The 15,969-nt window shown below is 42.7% G+C and overlaps 1 protein-coding gene across 28 annotated transcripts in view; it reads right to left on the reverse strand.

The window, feature by feature from the left end:
* NPR2 (natriuretic peptide receptor 2) overlaps nt 1-15,969 on the reverse strand; it is a 49,953-nt gene that overhangs the window by 31,562 nt on the left and 2,422 nt on the right. For 9 of the 28 annotated variants that reach the window (XM_074017110.1, XM_074017109.1, XM_074017134.1 and 6 more), the window contains exon 2: nt 1,640-1,853. The exons of the other annotated variants lie outside the window; for them this stretch is intronic. In XM_074017110.1, coding sequence (XP_073873211.1) covers nt 1,640-1,642 — 3 coding nt within the window. In that variant the 5' untranslated portion in view covers nt 1,643-1,853. The remainder of the gene's footprint in view (nt 1-1,639; nt 1,854-15,969) is intronic. 28 annotated transcript variants of the gene reach the window in all.

The raw sequence follows: 15,969 nt of genomic DNA on the forward strand, positions 1-15,969 counted from the left end.
TTTTCACATTAAAAAAAGATCTTCAGAAATAATAATATGGGCCAGGCGTGGTGGCTCACACCTGCAACCCCAACATTGGGAGTCCAAGGCAGGAGGATTGCTTGAGCCCAGGAGTTCAAGACCAGCCTGGGCAAATAGCAAGACTCCGTCTCTTTTATTTATTTTAAAAATTAAATAAATAAATAATTTTTAAAAAGAAACCTGGGGTTGGGCTTGGTGGCTCACTCCTGTAATCCCAGCATTTTGGGGGGCCAAGGTGGATGGATCACCTGAGGTCAGGAGTTCAAGACCAGCCTGGCCAACATGGTGAAATCCCATCTCTACTAAACACACAAAAATTAACCAGGCCTGGTCCTCCCAGCAACTTGGGAGGCTGAGGCAGGAGAATCGCTTGAATCCAGGATGCAGAGGTTATAGTGAGCCAAAACAGCACCACTGCATTCCAGCCTGGGTGACAGAGCAAGCCTCCATCTCAAAAAAAAGAAAAAGGAAACCTGGAACAGTATAAATCAAAATGTTCAGAGTGATTGTCTCTTTAGCAACAGTATGTGCTAGAATATATTTATTTATTTATTTATTTATTTTCTTTTCTTTTCTTTCTTTTTACTTAAGTCAGGGTCTCGCTCTGTCACCCAGGCTGAGGGGCAGTAGTGCGATCTCGGCTCACTGCAGGCTCAACCTCCTGGGCTCAGGCAATCCTCTGTCTCAGCCTCCCGAGTAGCTGGGACTATGGGCATTCACCATCACACCTGGCTATTTGTTTTTTATTTTTTGTAGAGACAAGGTCTCACTATGTTGCCCAGGTTGGTCTTGAACTCCTGGGCTCCAGTGATCCTCCTGCCTCAGCCTCCCAAAGTGCTGGGATTACAGGTGTTAGCCACCATGCCTGGCTGTATTTTTCAATAATTATGTATTACTTTTGTAATAAGAAGCTACATGTGGGTTTTTTAAGGTACCACAAGGATGAAAGAATACCAAAGGAGTTTTTGTGAATGTCACTGAAATAGGTCTGTAGTCTCCACTTACCGAATACACCAGTAAAGTCTGAGAGTTTTACATATAAATTTGCAGCATATTTGTTTATAAAGAAATATCACTTTAGGCCGGGCATGGTGGCTCAAGCCTATAATCCTAGCACTTTGGGAGGCCGAGACGGGCGGATCATGAGGTCAGGAGATCGAGACCATCCTGGCTAAAACGGTGAAACCCCGTCTCTACTAAAAAATACAAAAAACTAGCCGGGTGAGGCGGCGGGCGCCTGTAGTCCCAGCTACTCGGGAGGCTGAGGCAGGAGAATGGCCTGAACCCGGGAGGCGGAGCTTGCAGTGAGCTGAGATCCGGCCACTGCGCTCCAGCCTGGGGGACAGAGCAAGACTCCGTCTCAAAAAAAAAAAAAAAAAAAAAAAGAAATATCACTTTAAAACACAACTTTATAGCTCTTTTATACAACCCCACCACAGTTAGTATGCAGCTCAAAAAATATTTGTTGAGTAGAATTGAGTAGTCTAGTATAAAATTTTTACAAATGATCTAGCTGAAGAAGAATACAGTGGAGTTGTTAGTTTGCATATGACAGTAAGTTCCTCCAGTTACACATCAGTCACATTTGATGTTACTGTCATCTACTTAAAACTCTTACCATGGTTTCTATAATAGCTCATACTCGTAGTCATCCTTCCATCTCAATATCCAGCTGATGTCTCCCCATGATGAAGATCCTCTTCTTCCTCTGAGCTCGAAGCTCCCAATCTCCAGGCTCTAGTCCTCAGATTTCTGCATTCTTCTTTCCACACTCATTTCCTTGGTGAGTTAATCCATAACCATGCCATCACCCGTCACCTTGATGCATATAACTGACAGTAGAAAATGACCTTGTTTCACTGGGTGTGGGCATATGTGTCATTGTCACTACATATGTAAGGTATCTCAAAATTGCACAACCGTAATTAATAGAATTTTGTAGTACAACTCCCCAAGGAAAAGACTGCTTGGAAGATTTGAGGAAGAGTTGTTGGCACAAATGGCAACTCCTGCCTCCCCTCCCCCAAAAGCAAATCAAATAAAAATAATACATAAATAGAAAAAAAGTGAGCAAAGTATGGGTTTAAAATTCTCAGGTTAATGGTGTTATACCTTGTTTGGGGAAGGAAGGAAGGAACTATGTAAATGCAATAATTGGCCAATGGAAGGTAGAGAAAAAAGGTCTTAGAGTCTACATTTTTAAAACTCACTTACATGAACAAAGTACCCATTTTTATCAATCACACCTTTGTTTTTTAATTTTTCTAGCAGTCAGTCCCAGCCAGCTGATCAGATTACTCTCGTGTACTCAGCTTTAAGGCAAACCTAACTGCCTCCCTTCTCTTCCAATCAGATTTCTCCCCTTAAGCTTCTCCTACATATAAATTACAAGCCACCACTTAAACCTAGGGTATGTTAAATTTAGGTCCTGAAATAAGCTAAGAGCTAGCCTCAGACCCAATTCATAGAACATAGAGATTATAGATTTTTGGAATTAGAAGACAGCAATTTTGGGCTAATTTTTCATCAATCTTAACTGAAGGGTAGAACTACTAACCTTAACATCTAGCTAATAAATATGTTTCAGACAAGCAATACAGGAGAGAAGGAGATGGTTAAGGAGAACAGAACTTCCAAGGCTCAGAACCACTAACACCTCTAGAAGGGGTAAAGGAAGCATCTAATCATATCTAGGCCAATAAAGCTGGGCTGTGTTCTGGGATGACTGCTTTTTAGGGCAGTGCGTAAGGACACAGATTCCGGGACTTGCCAGCCAAGCAGAGGAGTTACTGTAAATATTTGTTATGGAAGTTACTCCTCAGAAAAGGGGTGCTAGCCAAACTAAACCAAGATCAAGAGCCAAGGAGAATCAACTGGGCTAGAGAATCAGAGGGGCAAAGATAGAGGCACAGACACAGAAAAAAGTAAGGTCAGCTTCTAGGAAGTGATAAGAGGGCAACAAAATGAATGGGATGCTTCAGATCCAGAGACTGAAATTCATTCTGATCCTACCAAACCTCACCAGGTTAAAGGTTTACCTTGAAGGTATAATACACCTGTGTGAGCACCTGCTCTTTCCTCTGAACCCCTGCTACTTCCTGGAGTTCAGGTTTTCTTCTGATTTGACAGGCAGAAGGTTGCTGTGTTTATTAGGGAGAGGCTTAGGGGAGGCTGGGAGCTCCAGGTGTGCTCCTCTGATCCTCTGTAGCCTACCCACTCATTCAATTATTATAAGTAACCTGAGCATCTCCAGGAGTGCAGCCAAACACTCTGACACTCCCCTACAGCTGACTGTAGTGGTACACCCTCCATGACACCACACTGTCCAGGTTTTTTCCAACCACCTGGCAGCTGTTTCTCAGTCTCTTACCGATTCTTCCTTCTCTACCTGCCCCTGGGTTGATTGATGATCCTCAGGGATCTATTCTAGATTTTTTTTCCACTCAACTCTCTCTCTCTGTCTACGGTAATACCTAGGCCTGTTGCTCCAATAACCAATTTCTGTATGCCAAGAATGAATCGCTAGTCCATTTCTATCAGCTTTCAAATCATATATCTAATTGTCCACAGGATATCTTCACTTGATGTCTTGCAAGAACTTCGAACTCAACATCCAAACAAGACACATGATTTCCCTCCAAAATATATTCCCACCCAATGTTTTCCTACTCAGCAAAGGACACTATCATCCACATAGGTGCTCAGCCAAAAACCTCAATTATCCTTGAATTCTCCATCTCCCTCACTACTCTCCACATCTAAGCCTTGCTGGACATACCTCCAAAATATGCCCCAAATCTATCTTCTCTACTACCTCTACCCTATGCAGTTCAAACCACCATCATCCTTCATCTGGACTAATGTAACAATACCTTAACTTGTCTCCCAGCATCTAGTGTTGATCCACTCCAATCCACACTATAAACATTCAAAATGCAGTGCTGGTAAGAATCTTAGGCAGAGAAACTGAAGCAATCCCTGCCCCGAGGCTTGGCAGTGAAGGAGCTGAAATGAACCAGACATGCAGATTTGAACTATATTAAAATTTTTTAAATTCTTTTTTTAAAAATGCAATGCTGGCAGTCACTCCTCTGCATAAAACCCTTGAATAGCTTCCCATTGTGCTTAGGATGAAATATAAACAACTGATCCTGAATTTCAAGGTGCCCCATGGTCAGGTCCCTGCCTCTCTTCAGCCTCGTCTCACGTCACATCCCTCTTCCTCACCCTCTATACTCTAGACACACTGAACTTTCGTTCCTTTAATCTCTCTCATCTTTGCACATGTTGTTCCCTCTGCCTGAAACTTTCTTTGCACTTTTCATCTGATTACCTCAAAATCATTCTCAGGTCACAGCACAAACCTCCCTACTTCCTTTACAAATTATGTTCCCCCAAAAATGTGTACTCCAATAAGACTCTGTATTTTCTCAGTAACATTTCTGAAGCTTAATATTGTTCAAACTTCATTGTATTCGTGTGTGTTTATTCCCTTACCTCTACAAAATACTGTGTCCTCAGTCCCCAGCACAGTGTATGGCATAACAGACTCAATAACAGAATGAGTGAATGAGAAAAAAAAAAAAAAAAAAAACGAATGACAAAATCAGGATGGGTTGAGCTCCTCAGGGTGAGGAGAGATAACAGGTGGATGCTGATGGAAACAGCATCAAGGACAACAAGACAAGAACCTGTCTTCCCAAGTCTGACAGGGCCAGGTACAGTAGATGTGTTTCAACCACATGGTTCTTTCTTCCTTGGCAATGGGTGCAGCCAGGGCTGTGACACTGGTGGTGCTGAGGCAGGTACACATGGGCACGCAGTGCCCCTGCAGCTGAGTGCACCTAGCTCCCTGCTCAGCTAGGCCGCTTGCTACCTAACTTACCTCAAATGGACCCAATCAGTCTCCGTTGGACACTGTAAACAGGCATGCCTCATTCCACATTCAGTCCTGTCTCACTTTATCGAAAGTGGTGGGTGAGCTGAGGGCACCCTCTACTCACATGAAGGTCTTGTGCATCTTCACAATTGCCTACATTGTCCCTCATAAGCCCCAAACCAGTTTAACATAGTCCTATCTGATCAGTTAATGTCTTTTTAGGTACTGCTCAGACTCTCTTGAATAAAAATTGCTCAGTCTCTCAGATAGCAACCCCTCTCCTGCTTATCTACCTGAGATGGATCTGGATATATCAGGGGAAGGGGACTTCACAGCAGCAGGAAAAAGTTGCAACCCTTGAGGAAGTGCTCCTCCAGCTTCTTAAGATCTCCAGGCCAATGTTCCTTTGCCCCTGTTTGCTGCTTACTCTGCAGGCAACCATGGTCCAACTCTGTGCTAGTATAACTCTAGGGTCTCAGGCCGGGCGCGGTGGCTCACGCCTGTAATCCCAGCACTTTGGGAGGCCGAGGCGGGCGGATCACAAGGTCAGGAGATCGAGACCACGGTGAAACCCCGTCTCTACTAAAAATACAAAAAATTAGCCGGGCGCGGTTGTGGGCGCCTGTAGTCCCAGCTACTCGGGAGGCTGAGGCAGGAGAATGGCGTGAACCCGGGAGGCGGAGCTTGCAGTGAGCCGAGATCGCGCCACTGCACTCCAGCCTGGGCGACAGAGCGAGACTCCGTCTCAAAAAAAAAAAAAAAAAAAAAAAAAAAAAAAAAAAAAAACTCTAGGGTCTCTCTCAGCCTGGAGACAGCCTGAGTGGTACCCTCTGGCAGAATAAATTGCACTGTCTTCCCCGGCACTATTTTTTCTGAGTGCGGTTGTGATCCTATTGCACCCCTCAGACGCATGCAACAGAAACCCTTCACAGTCTCTGCGCCAAGGGCTTCCCTGTTGCACATACGGAATGCCCCACATCTTGACCTCCAGGGTCAGATATCTCCATAAAATCTCACTGATGTCTCTTTCAAAATAACCTCTCCACGGTCAGGCACAGTGGCTCATGTCTAATCCCAGCACTCTTGGAGGCCAAGGTGGGTGGATCGCTTGAGCTCAGGAGTTCAAGATCAGCCTGGGCATCATGGTGAAACCTCATCTCTACAAAAAAGACAAAAATTAGCCAGGAGTGGTGGCACATGCTTGTGGTCCCAGCTACTTGGGAGGGTGAGGTGGGAGGATGCAGTGAGCCATTGCACTCCAACTTGGGCGACAGAACCAGACCTTGTCTGAAAAAAGAAAAAAAAAAATTCTGGCCAGGCACAGTGGCTCATGCATGTAATCCCAGCAATTTGGGAGGCTGAAGCGGGCAGATCACCTGAGGTCAGGAGTTGGAGACCAGTCTGGCCAATATAGCGAAACCCTGTCTCTACTAAAAATACAAAAACTTAGCCGGGTGTAGTGGTGGACGCCTATAATCCCAGCTACTCAGGCTGAGGCACAAGAATTGCTTAAACCTGGTAGGCGGAGATGGCAGTGAGCTGAGATCGTGCCACTGCACTCCAGCCTGGGCGACGGAGTGCAAAACAACAACAACAACAACAACAAATGTCCACTTAATGTCTACGTTTCTTTTCCTATCATCTAGTTCTAGTCTTACCAGGCTATGTCCACGCTCAGCAAGAAAGAATGCCATGATGAATTTAATGATGTCTGTTATGGACAGATGATAAAGGAGTCAAGCCATGAATAGTGTATTTGCTGATATCATCTGTTTCCTCAAATCCATCAATATAAATTAATCTGCCCTCTTTATTTGTATCTACTAAAATCCTACTCATCATCCAAGACTAGGTCATACAGCTCATCCTGCTCTGACTTAACACCATTTATTATTTGGCTATTTAATACTGGTATTAGTTTATAAAGGTTAATAGTAAATAGAACTTATTTTTAATACTTGAAATGGCTTGAAGAATGGTGGTATCACTAACACAAAGTATGACTTGTTTTAAGGAATACATGAATGGCTAATTATAGAAGGTGTCTGGTCCTCTGGCTATCAGAAAAGAGATCTAAGAGTTCTCCAAAGGTAGTATTAATGAACTCTTCTGGAAAATAAAATAAAATAAAATAAAACCAATTCACTTAAACCAAAGAAAAGAGCATTAAGTCTGGTCATTACACCTCAATAGTAACAGGAACATGAGATCATTTGATATGATTCTGCATCCAGTACTGCTCTACCACATGACACATTGTATTACAGTTGGTTGTATGCAGCCCAAGATTCCCTTTTCTCTGCAGATCAGTGACTCTTCATGGAAAGAGGTTCATGCTCTATCACACAATAATATTAAGAAGATTACCATCGGCCGGGCGCAGTGGCTCAAACCTGTAATCCCAGCACTTTGGGAGGCCGAGACGGGCGGATCACAAGGTCAGGAGATCAAGACCATCCTGGCTAACACGGTGGAACCCCGTCTCTACTAAAAAATACAAAAAATTAGCCAGGCGAGGTGGCAGGCGCCTGTAGTCCCAGCTACTCGGGAGGCTGAGGCAGGAGAATGGCGTGAACCCGGGAGGAGGAGCTTGCAGTGAGCCGAGATCTGGCCACTGCACTCCAGCCTGGGCGACAGAGCAAGACTCCGTCTCAAAAAAAAAAAAAAAAAGATTACCAACAATGCTTCCTTCAATTGAGGATTTGAGAAACCACAGAGAGGCAACAACATTTTTCTTGACTTTAACATATATACAATGGATGCTCGTTATAATAAAAACACAATTTTAGGCCGGGCGCGGTGGCTCAAGCCTGTAATCCCAGCACTTTGGGAGGCCGAGACGGGCGGATCACGAGGTCAGGAGATCGAGACCATCCTGGCTAACACGGTGAAACCCCGTCTCTACTAAAAAGTACAAAAAACTAGCCGGGCGAGGTGGCGAGCGCCTGTAGTCCCAGCTACTCGGGAGGCTGAGCCAGGAGAATGGCGTAAACCCGGGAGGCGGAGCTTGCAGTGAGCAGAGATCCGGCCACCGCACTCCAGCCTGGGTGACAGAGCGAGACTCCGTCTCAAAAAAAAATAAAATAAAATAAAATTTAAAAAAAATAAATAAATAAAAAATAAAAACACAATTTTGCCCACTCCAATAAAAACTCCAAGGGAGCAAGGACATCGTCCAGTGTTTTCATTACTGTAACTCCAGTGCCTGACTCATAGTAGGTAATCTATATATATTTTACTACTGAACAGTTACTACTTAATAAATATTAGATGAAGATAATACACAGAACAAAAGTTTAATATTTCTATTCTACAACCTGTCTGTCATTTGAAAGAGGCAGTCATCTTTATTCCAGATTCTTCCTTTCCTACTGTGTCTTTTGTGCAGTGAGAACAAAATTAAGCATGCAATCAAAATGGATCATAGACATAAAAGACCTAAATGTAAAAGCTGAAATCATAAAACTTTTAGAGATAGGAGAAAATGTAGGAAAAAAAAAATCTCTGTGACCTGGTATAAGGGAAGATTTCTTATGCAGGATACAAAAAACACTAGCCATACAAGAAAAAAGCAAAAAATTAGACTTCACCAAAATTTAAAACTTCCGCTCCTCAAAAGACACTATAAAGAAAACAAAACGGCAAGCCACCAAGTGGGGGAAAATATCTTTAATTCATATACTCACAAAGGACTTGTATCCAGAATATATAAAGAACTCTTAAAACTCAGTAACAAGAAGCCAAACATTCCAGTTTTTTAAATGGGCAAATAATTTGAATAGATTTCACCAAATATGAGATACTGATGACAAAAAAGCACATAAAAAGATGCTCCAAGTCATTAAACATTAGGAAAATGCAAGTTAAAACCACAATGAGGCAGCACTACACATCTACTAGAGTGATTTTTTTTTTTTTTTTTTTTTTTTTGAGAAACTGACGATACTAAGGCCGGGTGCAGTGGCTCACGCCTGTAATCCCAGCACTTTGGGAGGCCGAGGCAGGCGGATCACGAGGTCAGAAGATCAAGACCATCCTGGCTAACACAGTGAAACCCCGTCTCTACTAAAAATACAAAAAATTAGCCAGGTGTGGTGGCGGGCGCCCATAGTCCCAGCTACTCAGGAGGCTGAGGCAGGAGAATGGCCTGAACCCGGGAGGTGGAGTTTGCAGTGAGCTGAGATCATGACACTGCACTCCAGCCTGGGCGACAGAGCGAGACTCTGTCTCAAAAAAAATAAAAAAGAAACTGACAATACTAAGTGCGGGCAGGGATGCAAAGCAACCAGAACTCCCATATAATGCTAGTAAGTGGAAAACTGTACAGATGCTTTGGAAAACAGTATGGCACTTCTCTTTTTAAAAAATGTATCTTATTTTATTAATAAATTAGTAACTTTTTTTTTTTTTTTTTTTGAGACAGGGTCATGCTCTGTTACCCAGGCTGGAGTACAGCAGCAAGATCATGACTCACTGCAACCTCTGCCTTGTAGACACAGGTGATCCTCCCACTTCAGCTTCCCGAGTAGCTGGGACTACAGGCCTGGGCCACCACACCCAGCTAATTTTTGTATTTTTTGTAGAGATGGGGTTTCGCCATGTTGTCCAAGCTGGTCTCAAACTCCTGGACTCAAGCAATCTGCCTGCCTTGGCCTTCCAAAGTGCTGGGATTACAGGCATGAGCCACTGCACCAAACTGGCAATTTTTATTTATCAAGTAAAACATTCACTTACAACAGGACCTAAGATTTCACTTCTAGGCATTGATCTTAAAAAATGCAAACATATGTCCACAAAGACTTCAATGTGAGTGTTCATAACAGCTTCCAAAAAAGTGGAAAACAGCCCAAATATCCATAATCAGATGAATGAATAAATAAACTGCTGTATGTCCATACAATGAATTATTGCTCAGCAGTAAAAATGGACAATTTTTTTTTTTTTTTTTTGAGACAGAGTCTTGCTGTGTTGCCAGGCTGGAGTGCAGTGGCGCCATCTTGGCTCACTGCAACCTGTCTCCTGAGTTCAAGAGATCCTCCTCCCTCAGCCTCCTGAGTAGCTGGGACTACAGGCGTACACCATCACGCCCAGCTAGTTTTTGTATTTTTAGTCAAGACAGATTTTCACCATGTTGGCCAGGCTGGTCTCAAACTCCTGACCTTCCATGATCCGCCCACCTCGGCATCCCAAAGTGCTGGGATTACAGGAGTGAGCCATCGTGCCTGGCCAAACTATTAATATACATAAAAACATGAATAAATATCAAATACAGTGTGCTGAGTTAAAGAAGCCAAATGCAGAATGCAAAATACATACTCTGTGACTCCATTTACATGAAACTCTACAAATCTACAGTGATAGAAACCAGATCAGTGTGGATTGCAATGAGTGGGGAGTAAATGCAAAGGGTAATAAGGAAATTTGGGGGCAGTGGTGGGGTGGTGACAGAGATGTTCTATATCTTGATTGGGAAGATGATTACACAGGTATATACATCTGTTAAAACTCACTGAATTGTACATTTTAAATGGGTACATCTTCTTGTATATAAATTATATTTCAATAAAGTTGAAAAAAGTATTTTGAAACGGTTATTTAAAAGTATTTTTTGTTATCAATAGTAGCTGGCCAACAAATCATTATAGAGATTAAGCAGCCCATTGGTAATATAAGGTTATCCTTGCTCCATTAGCCTTCTGAAACATACCAGAAGAACGAGTTCTCTGTCAGTGGAAATGGAGGTTAATTTCTTATTCAATTCACAGAAGTTAAAGAGTGTGAATATGCACACTTCTCATCATTAGCTTAAGTCAAATTTTAAAAAATCAGACCAAGCAATAAGAATTAAAATTAACCTTTTTCCATTGAGGGAAAACTAAACACTTTTCTTCTTCTTTTCTTTTTTCTTCTTCTTTTCATTTTATTTTATTTTATTTTATTTTTGAGACAGAGTCTCACTGTTTCCCAGGCTGAGTGTGGTGGCATGATCATGGCTCACTATAGCTTCAAGCTCCTAGCCTCAAGCCGTCCTCCCACCTCAGCCTCCTGAGTAAAAAAAGGAAGTCTCTCTTCCTCACCTCCTCTCCTTCTCAATCTCTCTTATCAGAGTTAATGTCTGTCATCAGTCTGATGTGTTTTCTCTTTTTTTTTTTTTTTTTTGAGATGGAGTCTTGCTCTGTTGCCCAAACTAGAGTGCAGTGGCAAGATCTTGACTCACTGCAATCTCCATCTCCCAGGTTCAAGCAATTCTCCTGCCTCAGCCTCCCAAGCAGCTAGGATAACAGGCATACACCAACACACTCGGCTAATTTTTGTATTTTTAGTAGAGACAGGGTTTCGCCATGTTGGCCAGGCTGGTCTCAAACTCCTGACCTCAGGTGATCTGTTTGCCTTGGTCTCCCAACGTGCTGGGATTACAGGCATGAGCCACTGCGCCCAGCCTAATGTGTTTTCTTCCAGGCAATTTCTATATATTCATTCTTGTTTTAAAAAATGCATGCATGTGAGATATAAATAGGATTATATTATTGGTATTATTATGTAACTTGCTTTTTATAGGCTGTGATTTTCTATTTCTTTTGTATCTTCTTGTCATGCCTGATTAAAACCGTACACATGAAAATCCTGCCAAAGGTGAAGTCTAGGAATAGGGAGGAACTCAGTTAATCTCACTATTATATAGCCCATTAATTACTCATAATAGGATGGATTTAGGCTCACATTCAGCTGAACAATGAGGATCCTAAAGAATGCTAACACAAGGCTAGCCTGAAAAGTTCTTATAAGAGATAGGGAGAAGGTTCTTAAACAGGGAAATCTCAGGATGAAAACAATGTTACAAGAAGAATAAAATGGCAACAGTATATATAATATAGAATAGAATTAGACAGCAAGGAGACTAGTTAAGTGGCTAATACAGAATAGTAGATTAGAAGAAATGAGATTCTGGATTACAGTGGTGGCCAGTAGAATGGAGAGAAGCTTTTACTGAATTCTAACAAGGCAGACTTGTAGAGCGGAGGAAACAAAAGATTTGAACTAGAACAGCTAGATTTGAGTCCCAGCTCTGAAATTTACTAGCTGTGTGACCTTTGGCAAGACACTTCTTCCATATCTCAGTTTCCCTGTCAATAAAAGGAACATCTTGAAATATCAGAGCCTTTAACTTTTTTTTTTCTTTAACAGCAGAACTATTTTTTTTTTTCAGTTAAAAAGAAAATCTTCAAGGAAGCCAGTACATTTAATTTGTAAAACAAATAAAAGCAAGATTGTTCTGGTTGAAGCATAGGTAAAGGGCTCAGAGACTCAGCTAGCCTTCATTTCAACCTTGTCAGCCACTTCTGAGGCATCCTTCAGAAATCTCCAGAGGGCTGAGGAACAAAGTTTGAGAAATCTCTAAAGACTTTACTATCAACTCTATTATCACTTACTTAAGGGGGTAAAATTGACAGAGGTGCCTAGAAAAGTAACAATGAATTTAATAGTGCCACAGAATCACATGACAGAAAGGGCGAATTGACTTTTCCTAAATCTGCCTGCTTCTTCTTGCAGGTTGAACCCAATTTAATGTCTAAAACCTTATCTAACCCTTGTGCAAACAGTCATCTAACCCGTATATAAACAATATGGACACAATTTACTGCCTAACGATTCAGCTCATTCCACTTCGGGGTCCGCAAATGAGTCAGAAGTTCTCCTTATCAAGCCAAAGCTTGTCCCCCATCACTAAATAAGTTCTTTATCTTCTGGAACTAAACCAAGTAAATCTAATCGCTTCTTCATCATGACAGTCCTTCAATTGTTTGAGGAGAGCTATCACATCTGCCTTATTTCCCTGTATTCTCCCTTGCTCTGGCATGGCATGAATGTCCCAGGGAGGCAGCCTGCTCCTGTTTTGGATCAAGTCGAATTTTTTTTTTTTTTTAAACAGAATCTCACACTGATCTCAGCTCACTGCAACCTCCATCTCAGGTTCAAGTGATTATCCTGCATCAGCTGGGATTACAGGCATGTGCCACCATGTCTGGTTACTTTTTTGTATTTTTGGTAGAGATGGGGGTTTCACCATGTTGACCAGGCTGGTCTCGAACTCTTGACCCCAAGTGATCTGCCTGCCTTGGCTTCCCAAAGTGCTAGGATTACAGGTGTGAGCCACCACGCCCAGCCCGAGTCAGTATTTTTAAGCATCTAAGCGCAAGTAGGTTTTCATTTATTCATGGCTTTAAAGAGACTTAATTAATCAAGCCAGATGATCCTCCTTTAAAAAATGACTAGCTGGCTGGGCACGGTGGCTCAAGCCTGTTAATCCCAGCACTTTGGGAGGCCGAGACGGGCGGATCACGAGGTCAGGAGATCGAGACCATCCTGGCTAACAAGGTGAAACCCCGTCTCTACTAAAAAATACAAAAAACTAGCCAGGCGAGGTGGCGGGTGCCTGTAGTCCCAGCTACTCGGGAGGCTGAGGCAGGAGAATGGTGTAAACCCAGGAGGCGGAGCTTGCAGTGAGCTGAGATCCGACCACTGCACTCCAGCCTGGGCGACAAAGCGAGACTCCGTCTCAAAAAAAAAAAAAAAAAGACTAGCTTTGATAAGTGTAAACAGAACCCAAATTCATTATTTGTTTTTGTTGTTGTTGTTGCTGTTGTTGTTTAGACAGGGTCTTGCTCTGTCACCCAGGCTGAAGTGTAGTGGCACAATCATGGCCCACTGCAGCATTGACCTCCCAGGCTCAAGTGATTCTCTCACCTGAGGCTCCTGAGTAGCTGAGACTACAGGAGTGCACCACCACACCTGGCTAATTTCTGTATTCTTTTTTGTAAAGACAGGGTTTTGTCATGTTACCCAGGCAGGTCTTGAACTCCTGGACTCAAGCAATCCACCTGCCTCATGTTCCCAAAGTGCTGGGATTACAGGCATGAACCACTGCACCTGGCCCTAAAAATATTGTTTTCTTGCTAAACATTAGCTGCTTCCAGTGTATTAGAAGTAGATTGCCAAACCTTTTGGCCCAAAGCAAATTGTAAAGAAATTTAGCTAGGGATGCAAAAACATCTAAGACTCAAGGTCCAGTGAAGTAGGCATAAATAACATAAATAAAGAGAAGCATCCTGATTTCAAAGCTTGCATCTAACAACCAACTCCCAGGGAAATGTAGTTCTCATGATTACAAATTCAGTTATCACCAAAATGACATGAAATATCAATGCTAGAAGGAAAGCTTCATTCACCATTCCCTATCCCACCCACCCCATAAATCTACTACCAGGTCTGTGAAATCAGGATCTGTGGCTTGGGCCTCAGTATCTGCCAGTCTGGGTAGTTTGGGGGATAGGGAAAAGGAAGTATGACTGAGTCCCTAAGGAGAAAGCAAGCCAGCATAGCCACAGTCCGTGATGCCTGTGGGAGCACTGAGCCTTTACGGTTTCCTGTGCTCCAGTTGTCTTGGTAACCTGAGGCCTCCTTATTTGTGTTGGCATCATGGGGCCAAAAGCGGAAGCAAAGCTGGAACACCAGGAAGACTTGCAGGGAAAAAAAATGTAGATAATGCAGCAGTTATGCCACAGGAGGGTCAAGCCTAGGGCAGAAGAATTACCTGGTTGGGGGTGGGAAGGTAGTGTCTTGTAAAAATCAGATCTGGGTTCTACCTTCAGCATTTCTGATTCAGTAGGTCTAGGATACGCTCAGGAACCTGCAATTTTAAGAAGCTACCACCTACCAAGTAAGTCAAACACCACACTTTTAAAACTCCAGCTACAAATCAGCAGTTAGGAAGAGAAAGTATAACCATTTAATCAATTTCAAAAAGCTGATATTCTAGCACAGTAATTCTCAACACTCGGGTAGAGGGCATATTTTGTCTTCCAGGAACATTTGGCAGGATTTGGAGACATTTTGGTTGTCACAACTGAGATAGTATCACTGGCATCTACTGAGTAGCTGCTGAGCATCCTACAATGCGCACAGGACAGCACCCCACAACAAAGGATTATCCTCCAAAATGTTAACAGTGTCACAGCTGAGAAACTCTGTGCATGAGGATATTCCACTCTCCCAACAACCACCCCCTCCCCTCGCCCATTAGCCTCAATCTATTGGAAATCAATGCTACACAGTTTAGGTCACAATGCAGAGACTTATGTGAGATCCCCTGAAAAACTTTTGAGACCCCAGAAATCTTTTTCAAAATAGTGAATTTCATTAAACAGATAGATATGGAGAAGATTAGAACAGACAATAAAGGAAAGTAAGTACGGGAAACAAGGGTGAACCAAAAAAAGAATCAAGAGAGGCTGAGGCACTGGGTGACAGCAGCGGGAAATCAATGCTGCCCCTCAGTGAATGCAGCCCATTTGTAAAGAGATGATAAACCCATGAAAAATAACATAGGCACAAAAAAGGAAAAATGGATAAAGGAACTGTGTAGAAGTAGCTTTAGGATTTGTCAAGTGTAAATCTGGATGAAAAAAGGACATTAGAGATTCTTCTGCAAAAGAATGCTTAAATAAAAATTCTACAGCAAAGACAACAGGACTTCTAGAAGGAGGTCAAGAATTATATCAGAAAGGAAAAAAATTCTAGGTATTTACAACCCTCTACTCCTAATCACCCCCAAGATAGGTGGATCCAGAAACTGCACCTTGGTTTTACTGAGCAGAGATCATGAGAGGGAAGGGAAAGTGGAGAAGCAATTGCATATCATTTTTTTTTTTTTTTTTCTGGAGACAGGGTCTCACTCTGTCACCCAGGCTGAAGTGCAGTGCAGTGGTGCAATCTTGGCTCACTGGAGCCTCCGCCTCCTAGGTTTCAGTGATTCTCCCATCCCAGCCTCCGGAATAGCTGGGATTACAGGCATGCGCCACCACGCCCAGTTAATTTTTGTATTTTTAGAGACAGGGTTTCACCATGTTGGCCTGGCTGGTCTTGAACTCCTGGTCTCAAGCAATCTGCCTGCCTTGGCCTCCCCAAGTGTTGGGATTACAGGTGTGAGCCACTGTGCCCGGCCCATCATCTATTGTCTGTAATAATTTAGAAAACTGGCACCAGGATTATGAAATTAACTATACAGTGTC

Source organism: Macaca fascicularis, chromosome 15 (genome assembly GCF_037993035.2).
Source record: "Macaca fascicularis isolate 582-1 chromosome 15, T2T-MFA8v1.1".
NCBI lineage: Eukaryota > Metazoa > Chordata > Mammalia > Primates > Cercopithecidae > Macaca > Macaca fascicularis.